This window comes from Nanorana parkeri, unplaced genomic scaffold (assembly GCF_000935625.1).
Source record: "Nanorana parkeri isolate BGI_ZX_2015 unplaced genomic scaffold, ASM93562v1 scaffold13, whole genome shotgun sequence".
Classification (NCBI taxonomy): domain Eukaryota; kingdom Metazoa; phylum Chordata; class Amphibia; order Anura; family Dicroglossidae; genus Nanorana; species Nanorana parkeri.
In genome coordinates this window covers 1,195,856-1,208,464 of record NW_017306281.1, presented here as the reverse complement: position 1 = coordinate 1,208,464, position 12,609 = coordinate 1,195,856, and the positions used below count along the sequence as shown (strand labels likewise).

The 12,609-nt window shown below is 41.0% G+C and overlaps 1 protein-coding gene across 1 annotated transcript in view; it reads left to right on the top strand.

The window, feature by feature from the left end:
* The window catches only part of DIABLO (diablo IAP-binding mitochondrial protein), an 11,233-nt gene extending 6,899 nt beyond the window's left edge, over positions 1-4,334 (top strand). Inside the window, exons 5-6 of the mRNA XM_018557124.1 lie at positions 2,622-2,718; positions 3,908-4,334. Coding sequence (XP_018412626.1) covers positions 2,622-2,718; positions 3,908-4,137 — 327 coding nt within the window. The 3' untranslated portion in view covers positions 4,138-4,334. The remainder of the gene's footprint in view (positions 1-2,621; positions 2,719-3,907) is intronic.
* The last annotated feature ends 8,275 nt before the right edge of the window (positions 4,335-12,609 follow it).

The following is a 12,609-nucleotide window of genomic DNA, read 5'->3' as shown; positions in this document are numbered from 1 at the left end:
ACCAAATTTTTTCTAGTTTTTTTTTTTTTTTTTTTGCATCTTTGGTGTAGTTACACTTGTATTGTCCTGCCCTCGGCCTTCCTCCCCATATACTAGCCTGTCCTTAAACCAGTGAGATATCACCCACAGAGCCCATTTCTTCTATCCCCCTATAACAATAGAGTACTTGAGTAATCATTTAAACAAAAAATCTATTTATTCTTAAAACAAGCGATTTTGTCACCCAAAAAAATGGGCTGAAAATCTCGGCTTATACTCGAGTATATACGGTATGTCTCTTATTTTAACCTTTTTGTAAATTTTAGTATATATCTACTTCTCATCTTTTGTGTGATATTACATATAAAATGAATACTTTTTTTTAATGCTCTGAGTCTGTTTTGTATCTGTCTTCACTGGCACTGCAGATGAAGCGACTAGTTTAGCTAAGCTTTAAAGTGCATGACTGTGAAAATCTGTGCGCTTTCCTTTGTCTTGAGTTGAGATCTTGTGTTCTTGGCCAGTGTACTGGTAAATGTTCAAAAAATAGTTTCTTTTTCCACCTTTTCCCCAATCTGTGACAGCCAGACATATGGCTTTATATTTTATATTGATATGGAAGGCTTGAAAAATTTTAGGGTGTTTCACCAGTCAGCATGAACAGACTATAGCCTTGCAGTATATGTAAAAAAAATTTATGGACAGATAGAGCTTTCTTTTGGCGATATATAATCGCCACTGGGGGGGTTATTTTTTTACTATATAATGAAAAAAAGTACCCTAAATTTCTAACCAAAAAGTTTTCCCTACGTTATGTTAAAAAAAAACATTTATTCTTACCCTTATTTTTGGTAAAATATAAAAGACGAGGTCACGTCGGGTAAATAAACACCAAACATGTCAAGCCTTAAAATTGCGTGCGCCCGCAAAATCGCAAAAAACGACCACACCGAAAATTGGCCATAGGCGACTCTTTAAACGCTTTTACTGCTCATTAGTTTAGTGTTATCAGTGATTAATGGCCCTAAAATTATTTATCTCACTCCAGCGTTCGTGGTGATATGTAACATGTGCGGCACAATAGGCGCAATCGTCACAATAGGCGCGTAGATGCACTCGACGCATGTTTGCTTCTTTATTTTTTTTACACTTGACTCTATTGCTATCACATGGGGTGCTAAGAACCCCCCTATTTGATGACAGATCCTCTTTATGGAGACATCCGGTGTCTCCAAGACCCCTAATGTCACCTAGGGACCCCCAGAGAAGCTGATGAAGCAGAGATCTGCTTCACCATCTTCTGAAGCTGGAGAGTGACAGCAGAATGCGGAAGTGATGTAATATACATCACTTACCGCATTCGGGGCTGAAGGGGAGATCGTGTACCGATCTCCTGTCAGAGCAGCCATGCCGGTCCCAGCTGCACCGGGCACAGCGGATCTCAGGACCAGCAACGGCTGCTCCTAATACAAGCGATCGGGTGTTACTAGAGATGCTCGATCGATTGAATGTGAAACTCCCTGCCAGCCGTGTAATTGCAACTGCCGGCCAGGAAGCTACCCATCCGGCTCCGGCGTCCTCTCGTCACTGACGAGAGGACGAGCGGATTTTTCATGCCCTCTTTATTTTTTTTATACAATAAGATTTTATTTGGTTTCAGATATAATATAACAACATTGATATAAGAAAGCCTTATTTCATATATCCATATACATACATGTATATCTATGTCTAATATACATCCCTTTTATTTCCAAGACTTATCTATACCAGAAACCTTTATATGTGTCCCTCCCTCTCCCATCCCCTTCCCTCTCCCCTTAGTAGTCTCCATTGCACATTTTTTAAAGAAAAACCTTTAATCTTAACCTTTATATCCCTTGTTGCTTAATATGTATTATTCTATTTATTTCTTCTGCCTCTGTCAGTCTTCTCTCTTTATCTCAGGTCCCCTAGTTTCCCCTTTTCTTTGTTCTTCTCATGCCCTCTTTATATGTAACCTTGTAAGGGGTTTCTGAGCCCTTTTAGTCAGAAGCTGGGGTTAAAACTAATAGAAAAGAAACTCGGAAATGTTAATGAAAAATAGTTTCCTGGTTGTTTTGTGTCCCTGTTGTGTAGTGAGGGAATGTGGGTTGTGATTTTTGTACATTCTTTCTTTATTACTTAAAGTGACACTAAACTCAGAAGTTAAATCTTAAAAATATATTTAAGTAACCAAACTATTACACAAATAAGATACTTTTTTTTTTAGCACTCAGCTGTGGATCCTCAAATCATCTCTGAATTGGTGCTGACACTGTCCTTCCTTCTGGAGGGGGGCTACTTTTGTTCCCCATGGTCCCTGTTTGTGTTGTAAAGTAGTCATCACTCCAAATTCACTCCTGTGATGGGATACAATCTCAATACACATTAGTAAAATAAGCGTGAGATTGTATTCCATTACAGGAGTGAGATTGGAGCGGCGACTACTTTATAACACACACAGGGACCACGGGGAACAAAAGTAGCCACCCTCCAGAAGGAAGGACAGTGTCAGCACCAATACAGAGATGATTTCAGGCTTGTGTGTTAATCCCAGCAACTTAGTTGTGTGCAGCACAGTTTTAGGTTATGCACAGTGACACTTACATTTCGCTTTTTAGATAAAGAAGCTGCAGGAAGAATATTTGAAATACGAGGCCAACTGGACACGGGCTGTGCGCATCTCTGAGATGGCAGCAGAAGCGGCTTACCAAGCTGGTAAGAGCTGCATACAGAATCATACTGATATAATGCTGTACTTGTTGGAGGACTTATTTCTTTTTTGATTGACATTTCTTATTCCTATAATTTACAGGGTGTATATTATGTTGGCTTGTGAGAGGCAGCGCCTTGCGTTGCTTTATTAAAATGTAGAAGTTATATTTTATTCTATAATCTAGCAGAGCTGTGGTGTGGTGCTGACATCAGGTGAGCTCTGGCGCATTGTCCACCTGAAGGCAACATTGCAGTGTGAACAGGGCATATAGAAAACAATTATTTTATATGTGCTCTTACAGTGACTGCTATTGATCCAATGCACAAAAACTGCCATTCATCACACTTAAGCTGGCCATACACCTATAGAGTATCTGCAGACTTTCTGTGGTCAGATGGAGAAAGTGCAACAGATTCCTCCATCTACACTAAACTATGTGGTTGGAGGAATCTCCCACTGGGCCAAGCTTCAGTATCTTGCTAGTCAGCCCCACTGGCTTCAAAACACCTGAACAATGCCTGCATCCAATCAGATTGTTCAGGTATTTTGAGAGCCAGCGGGGCGACTAACAAGATACTGAAGCTTGGCCCAGTGGGAGATTCTTCCATCCACACAGTTTAGCGTAGATGGAAGAATCTGTTGCACTTTTTCCATCTGACCACAGAAAATCTGCAGATAATCTATAGGTGTATGGCCCTAATTGTAAATGTACCATAATTATGTTTAATATTGCACAAGGACTCTATTCCACATTGTGCCTGATAATCCCTCCCAGAGGCTGGGAATTAAAGATAAGTGGGATGGCTGGTACTCTTAACTACTACTCCTGAGAGCTATTTTGAAATGCTAATACCAGTTTTCAGAACTATAAGCATGTATGTGATTCATTTCTTTTTACTTTTGTGGCACATATTTACTGTAAATGGAATTTAACACTTAAGAAATTCATGGACTGCTATTTCTGACTTCCTTCTGAAAAGGCAAATTGCCTAATCGGAGATCTAGAATAAATATGTAGCTTGGTTTAGGACCTGATCTGTATACATGTTTCATGTCAGTGACTTAGAAAGCACTGAAGTCAACAGCCAGGAAACTATCATGCTCAGGAGAGGTCAGTAATGTCAGTTTACATGTTTGTATTATGACAGGGTTTTATGTAATTCCGGTGGTTAACTGTAATGTATTCTACAGGTGCTGATCAAGCTTCTGTGACAGTGCGAAATCACATCCAGCTGGTCCAGACACAAATACAAGAGATACGTGAACTTGCTCTTAAGGCAGAAGCCCTACTAACTACCATTCAGTCGGAAGAAATCAAGAAAGCACTTACAGAAGACACAAACAATCCTCCTGGCGGTGGCAGCCCAAGAAGCAGCTTGTCAGACGAAGAAGTCCCAGAAGCTTACTTGCGAGAAGACTGAATAATTTTTTTCTTTAGTGTTTTCTCTTACTAACCTTTTCACTTGGAGCAATCAGCAGTGCAATGTGTTACTGCCTGTACTGCTGGGCATGGTACAGAACCAATGTTGGAGGTTATAGGTGAATGGAAGGCAGGTAAAATACTTTAAAGAGAAACTCCCTCCATATATAAAACACAACCCCTGGACGTGAAAATGTTAATATTCAGCACAATGAACGTAAAAGAATACAAAGAAAAGAGCCTTTTTATAATTGTGTGTTTTGTCTGCTAGTTTGTTAAGCAGAAATGATTGCCTATTTTCCAAGCCTGGCATGCACACTGCTGCAGTAGAATCATTCTTGCTTCAAATCCCATGGTACTGTATTGTGTTAGTGGTTTTGATTTTTCTTCAGTCCACCAGCCTGTCACTGCTGAAACATGAAGAACAAACATGCACTGAACTGAATTTTTCCAGATCTTCTTTCAGCAGTGGAAGTTTTGTTTATTTAAACATTTGTGGAAAAGTACAGAACTTTGTGTATGGAGTCAGACCCTATAAGAAATGGCTTTGGAAAGAAAAGACACATCAACAGAACTGGCAGCCAACCACTGTTTTGTTTTTCCTGTATTATTCAAATTACCATTGTACATAACATCACCTATATTGTTCATGTTTTGCTCCCGGATTCTTTCTTTCAACAGTTGGCTGTATTACAGTTATACATTTAAAATGATTAAAGTGGAACTCAAGTGAAAAAAATAACTTTTTTTTTTTTGTCTTGTCTTAAAAGGTAGGAGCTTACACGTGGGTGATTTGTTGGCTATGCAGTTGGCTAAAGGAAAGACATCGGCATGTGATTGTAAACTGGGTTGATTCAGAACAAAGTTCAGTCACTAGTGGTGTACCACAAGGCTCTGTAGTACATCCTGTTCTATTTACTCTGTTTGTAAGTGATATAACTAAAGGCATGTCATTTTGCTGATGACATCAAGGTGTGAAAAAGGGTTGATATTTTGTTTGTGACCCTTACGTTGTGAAGTGTCCAAAAGGGCCAACTTTTTTTTCATAAAATCAGACATAGCTGAGAAATCCTCCCTGCTTAGACAGAACGAATGTGGGGAGCTCGAGGGAGTAACGGAAGGATCAGAACAGAGGAGGGGAGTTAGCAGAGGGTATTGATCATGAGTGATCAAACAGGGGTCCTCAAGAGGGAAGAAGAGGGGGTAGGCTATGACTAGACCCCCCTCTGAGCTGTTGGCCATGCCCATAGGTTCATTCCCCTTGCGTCTGTCATCCACCATGAGGGAGTGAGGGGATCCCCAAACGGGGTACTCATGATCGGTACAGAGGAGAAGAATGGGTTAAACTGTCCTGCTCGGGACACCGCAGACCTCAGAACACCCAGCGTTATGGCCCGGATCCTCCGTGCACTGTGTAGGAGTTTGTTCTGCTTACAAAAATTGTGCCTCACACAATGCAATTGTAATGTGATAATGCTTGTAATGCATGATAATCTTTTCCTAATAAATATGATTGCAGAAGTCCCAGAAGCTTACTTGTGAGAAGACTGAATCATTTTGTTTGGTTTTTTTTCTCAATGTTTTCTCTTACTAACCTTTTAGTGCAATGTGTTACTGTCTGTACTGCTGGGCATGGTACAGAACCAGTGTTGGAGGTTATAGGTGAATGGAAGGCAGGTAAAATACTTTTAAAGAAGACTCCCTCCATATATAAAACACAACCCCTGGAAGTGAAAATGTAAATTTTCAGCACAATTAACGTAACAAAATACAAACAAAAAAGCCTTTTATAATTGTGTGTTTTGTCTACTAGTTTGTTTAGCAGAAATGATTGCCTATTTTCCAATCCTGGAATGCACACTGCTGTGGTAGAATCTTGCTTCAAATCCCATCTGCTTACAAAAATTGTGCCTCACACAATGCAATTATAATGTGATAATGCTTTTAATGCATGATGATAATCTTTTCCTTTAGTTTGTTTTGGGGAAGGGTGGTATCCACAAGCGTGAATACCAAAGTTTTTTTTAAAACGTTTTTTGCAAACCCAGAGGTATTGCCCTGATCCTCCGTGCAGTGTGTAAGAGTGAAAGGCATACACTAGAAATGTACTCCCGAAAGCAGACATGACTTAAATTAGAAGTAGTAAAAAGCCCACAGCTATAGGAATCTGGAAGTGTCATTAATATCCAGAGTTACATTGGCTATAGACAAAGTAACATCTCGGAGAGCTTAACTAGTTGTAGATTATAAAGGTATGTGGCTCATAGTGCTGGCCTGACGCATCTTGTTCTGGTTACTATCAGTATGTGTTTTGTACATCTCTGCAGCTTACTCTACATAGAATGGAGTGTAAATGTTAAAGGCCATCTCCAACCGAAACATACATTATAATCTTAATATTTCAAAAAATAAATGGTTGGTTGCTGTCAAAAAGAAAAAAAGAAATGTTCTCCTGAGACATCCAACATGGTGAGAGGCAAGCGCAATGTAGCCCCCAATGAAGGGGCTTGTGCGGACGCATGGGTGGTGGACCATCCATGGTAGGGAGCTAGGGTGGCAAAATAAAACGTGCCCGAGCTTGCAACGAAAATAAGAGTCACACCGTGAAGCCCAAAATAATGTAGCCTGCATCCCATGGTCGTAACCGCCTAATAGCTGCAGCTAGGGCTGCAACTAACGATTATGTTCATAATCGATTAGTTGGCCAATTATAACCCTAACCCTATAGAACTTGATTTATGGGACCTTAGAATGCTGCAGCAGAGGGGGAGAGGGGCTCCAGGGTTAAAGGCTTAAAAGGGAATCTGTCAGGACATCCATCTCCCTCTTCAGACTAGCGCTAGTTCCAGGGTAGGACTCCTCTTTGTAGCATGACATACAGTGGCATGTCTGCTCTGGAACTAGCACTCCTTCTGGCAGAGGTAACATGAAAGCCAGGGCCTGAGATGTGATGGATAAGACAATTCCCTTAAATCTGCACTACTGCACAAATAATAAAATAAATAAAGAATGAAGCGGAAACACTTAGTCCCTGTTCACACCTGGGCAGTTTAAGCGCAACAAAACTCTCAACACAAGAAATCCCATTCATTTCTATGGCCCTTGTTCACACCTGAGAGTTTTGTTGCAAGCCGCATAACGCTGAACACCGGCAAAGGTATTTGAGCCTTTTGAGCAGATTAGCACTTGAGCAGATTACAGCGTGTCCCCCCCCCCCACACACACACATATTGTGTGTGCACAATTGCTCATTTACCACAATGCATTTGAATCTGCTCAATAAAATGTGCATCTTTGTACATGCACTTCTAGCGCATGTAAACATTTGCAAAACACACAAAACCGTGCTAAACACCCTAGCTGGTGTGCTTCAACAAAACGTGCGCTTTATGCCTAGGTGTGAATGGGGCCTAAAACAAACAAAAATACATTACTGTGTCTCCCACAGGTCACTTTCCTTTTACATTCAAATCTCAATGGTTGCATGATGAAACAGGACCAAGGATCCAGTATCAAGACTTGTATGCAAATATTATTGTAGATTACAGGTACTTCTTTGTTGTCCTATACTGCATAATGTAATCTATTGCCTTATGTTGCCGATATACCCAAAAGACAACGACACAATCTTAAACCCCAAATGCTCAAAGCTGCATTCCATAGTATGTTCTAGTTCTAAAACCACTGTAGTTAAAAGAAAATGTCCTAAAAACTGCATTAGCCAAGTAATGAGTGAGTGCTAGGGCCCTCCACATTACAAGGTAGAGTGCCAATCCTTAGCAGCCAACCTTCTCTTGGTTCTGCCAGTGTTTTCTCTCATTTTTGGATGGCTTTTCCCTGTTGGCAGTTGCTTTCCACTACATTAAGGCTAGGTCACATGGTCCTTTGGTGTAGCATTGGGACACATTTGTTATGCATTGAGCAAGCACTTAACAGACTTTGAAGACAGTTGTCAGAAGCTTGCATTTGTTAATCACTGCCTCTATATGCATGAAAATACTATGCAGCTGTTGAGAAGCATTTCCAAGGACTTCTATCACAGGCATCAGAAATCTTCCACAGGCCTGATGGCACACTTATATCCTATACCTTCTTACACCTTGGGGTGTATTCATAAAAACATTTGCAGAGAAATTTGTTCTGTACAAATGGAGGCAAAAAACGAATGCTGTTAGAATATTTTCTTTCCAGGTCTAATGTAATATCAGGAAAATATGGCATTAGGGTTTTAGATGGAGTAGAGGAGCACAGGAAAGAAGTATTTATATCCTATGCTCCTCAGTTCCATCTATAGACTGGTATTTTCTTGATATAACCTTTGACATGGAAAGAAAATATACTAATAACATTTGTCTTACACAGAACAAATATACATGCAATTTCACAGGACAATAATGGCTCTGCAAATGTTTATAAACACAGTCCCATGAGGTGCTGTGTGTAGGTGTGTGTATATATCTATGTAGATATAAAACATTTTGCCATATTTTGAATTATAGTTTAAATTCTGGGTGATTAGGTTTTCCTTGATTTATACAATGTCATGTCATTGTGAGGATATTCTTCTATATTCTTAAGATGCATTGTGGAATCATTAAAAGAGAACTATGGGGGTAAGTGTTTTTTTTTCCCCCATAGTTCTCTTTGGGGTCATGGGAGGACATATACTAACCTTATCCTGTGACCTAAAGCTCAGTATGTTGTGAAGAGATGTCAGCAGCACACCACCATGACAAACACGTCAATGTCAGTGGATCTTCATTTGTCAGAAGTCACTCAAAAGAAGAATCAAGCGCTTTCGGGAGGAAGGGGACCCTGTGCGGCCCCGAAAGTGCTTGATTCTACTTTTGTGACTTCTGACAAATAAAAATGAAGATTCACTGCAATTGCCGTCTTTGTCATGCTGGTGACATTTCTTGATGCGGCGCCATCCTAAGTCACTGCGAGCACCCACCTTTGTTTATGGGCATTCCGGTAAGGTGTGCTACAGGACATTTGACATTTGTACCAAAGCTCAGTATAACGCGGGCTATTGCTGAGAGTACTATAAGAGGTGAGCACTATAAGAGGTGCCTTGGCGCGGCAGTGCGGCTTACACATCCTCGGCTGAAGACGTGTATCCAAACCTCTGTCATTATCCTTAGTGGTGAGACATGTTGTTTTACATGCTGGTTTTGTGAGTGTGCCATGATGCCTTCCTACTGTTTTACTGTTCAAAGCCCATTTCGTGTGCACCTTACTGTATAACTGGTAACAAATTGTTGAGTGCGTTTGTCGTTTGTTTTGTTTGACCGATTTGGTGCAGCGACGCATGGGGTTTCTCAGCTGCCAATAGGATGTGCGGGAACCCTTGTGTGTTTCTGTACCTTTAAGGAGGTGGGGCGTCCTCCTGACAAACCTGCACCCAATTTGATATCTTCTGCCCCCATGTGCTCCAAGATGGAGACTCTCATAGTTTAGAGTTAGGACCGCACTATAAGAGGTGCCTTGGCACGGCAGTGCGGCTTTCACATCCTCGGCTGGAGACGTGTATCCAAACCTCTGTTATTGTCCTTAGTGGTGAGACAAGTTGTTTTACATGCTGGTTTGTGAGTGTGCCATGATGCCTTTCTACTGTTTTACTATTGCTGAGAGTGCCGCAGCCGAGACGGATCCTGAAAATACTGTTGAAATCCACCCAGCTGCATGAGTGACAGCTGGCACCGCCTATCAAGAGGCAGCTCTTCTGGCAGTAGTATTTTACTACCTTTCCACCTAAATGTGAAGTTGTCCTTTAAATATTCAAATACAACTGTTAAACCCATCTATCCTATCAAATGCTAATTTTGGTGTAGTGACAGTCATAAGGCCTTTTTTCTTCTGTCTGTGGGTCTTGGCCACCTCTTTTGCACACTAAATTTTGTGGTGGTGCAGGCTCTTCTATACAGGTCACATAACCATGGTCTATAGTGATATGTGTTATGAGGAACCACAGACGGAGGAACCACAGACGCAGCAGAAAACAGATAATTCAGTAGTAAATGTGCAAAAGGAATAGCGATTTTCTTTGGATATACTGTATGAAAGAAACACTATCCAGATTAAACAAATCTCATTCAATGGGCAATATTTGTTCCCTTCAGAGGCTATAGTCTAGCTCAGTGGTGGCGAACCTTGGCACTCCAGCTGTGCCAAAACTACAAATCCCAACATGCATCTGCCTCTGGGAGTTATGTCTGTGGCTGTCAGAGCCTTGCAATGCCTCATGGGACTTTCAGTTCCAAAACAGCTGGCGTGCCAAGGTTCCCCACCACTGGTCTAGCTATTAGTCACAAAGCAATTTAATCCTAGAGTCTCCTCTCATACCTACTATGTACTAATCTGCATCAGCACATCACAGACAAGCCTTCCAGCTTCTGAAACCACCAGAGTGTGTTAAACCTGGGAACTTTATTTCACAGTAATTCACTAGGGACAGCACAATGGGTTTCTAACATTTGTCACTAATAATGGCAAAGTTGAAGGGACCTTTAAGTAGTATTATTCTTTTAATAATGAACCCAGATCAAACAAATATACACTGGATATGAATAGTCTACACACCCCTGTAAAAATACCAGGTTTTTGAGATGCAGATAAAAAAAAATAACAGACCAAGATAAAATCACTTCTGAAGGTTGTCCACCTTTAATGTGGCCCATAATCTGTACAATTCAATTAAAAAAACAAACTGAAATTGTTTAGTGAAGGAAATAAATAATGTGGCTGCTTAAGTGTACAACCCTTTATAATTAGGGATATGGCAAGCTGATCATTCAAACTCTCTATGATTATGGTGGAACTCATGAGACGCTATTGGATCGGGGGAAGATTTTACTGTGTACTTGGATGGTATGGACTTAAAAACTGATTTATTGAATCAACTGTCGGATGTGCGGCTCTATGTTGGAATTCCCCGATTTTGTTAAGCCAGCATGTATTTTTGGAGCCTGCACCCGATTAATGTGACTGGTTGGGCCGGTGTTGTCCAACTTTGGGGAATGACCGTTGTATACTTTGAAATTCAAGGATTATGGCAAGCTGATGTTAAATAGTAGTCAGTAGTACATAACTGCCATCAATTAAAGTGACTCTGATTAAGCCCATATAAAATGTCTGCTATTCTAGTCAGATTTCTCTGACATTTACCCAGTTGCCTCTTACAGCAAAAGCCATAGTCCTCAAAGAGCTCACAAAGCATCAAAGGGATCTCATCATTGAACGGTATCAGTCAGGGGCATGGCTTCCCCCAGAAGAAGATTCAGCCCAGACCTGAACCCAATTGAAAATCTGTGGTGTCACTTGAAAATGGCTGTGCACAGGAGATTTCCTAACAAAAAGTTGTGCAACTCTGTCAGATTGTGAGGACGAGTGGGCAAAGATTCCCAAGGCTAGATGTGCCGTGCCATGCTGATAGACTCCTACCTCAAAAGACTGAATGGTGTCATAAAATCAAATTGTTATTGTAAGTTTATTCTTATTTTTTCCCCCTTTAAAGATTTTAGTTTGTTTTTATTCCGTTGTACAGATTATAGGTCACATTAAAAGGTGGAAAAAATTTGCAGTGATTTATCTTGATCGGATTTTTTTTTTTTTTACATCTCAAAAACCTGGTATTGTTACAGGGGTGTGTAGACTTTGTATAGCCATTTTACATTACCCTGCAAAGTATTTCTTTTAATGTTTTCCTAAACATATTTCAAAACAGCTGACTCCAACTCTCTCTGCTCAGCCTCCCTGAACTTCCTGTCTAGTACAAGATCACAAGGCACACAGCAGGCTCCAGCAATTGTCAATCTACTAGCTTGGGGAAGGGAGAAAAAAAAAAGGGAGGAAGGAGGAGAGGGGAGCAGGGGAGGGAAGTAGCTTGCCCTGCTGTGTTTGTGAAGACACACAGCTTACTAGCATACGCAAGGGTGGCTCCGTACGACCCTGCCAGTGCTTAGGGGGCCAGCTGATTCTGCAGGAAACAAAACTTTTATACAAGGAGCAGCATCCATTGTAAGCGATTTGAAATGGCATAAAAACCTTTTTAACATTTAAAGGGTTATTAGACCCTCTGCTTTTTAAAAAAAACATATCTACTGCTAGCAAGCAGTAGATGTATGCAAAAATTTTATTTTTAAACGCTTTAAAAGCGGTTTAAAACTCACCTGTGTCTTCGCCGCGCGCTCCCGTCCAAAAATCTGAAAATTCTCAGGCGACCGCAAAGCATCTTGGGGCGGGCGCATGCGCAGTTCACATTTTCGGCCAGGAGACGAGGAGAGACACAAGGTAAGTCTATGGTCTCGTGCACCCGCATGCAGACACCGTGGGACAGGAAGTGCCAGCAAGGACAGAGCAGTCAGCGCTGGATCGGAGAGCCGCCGCACCGCTGGAGGGACAGATGAAAACATCAGGAAAGAAGAAGATCGGATTAAGAGACATCATTTAAGGTAAGTGCTTTAATTAACAT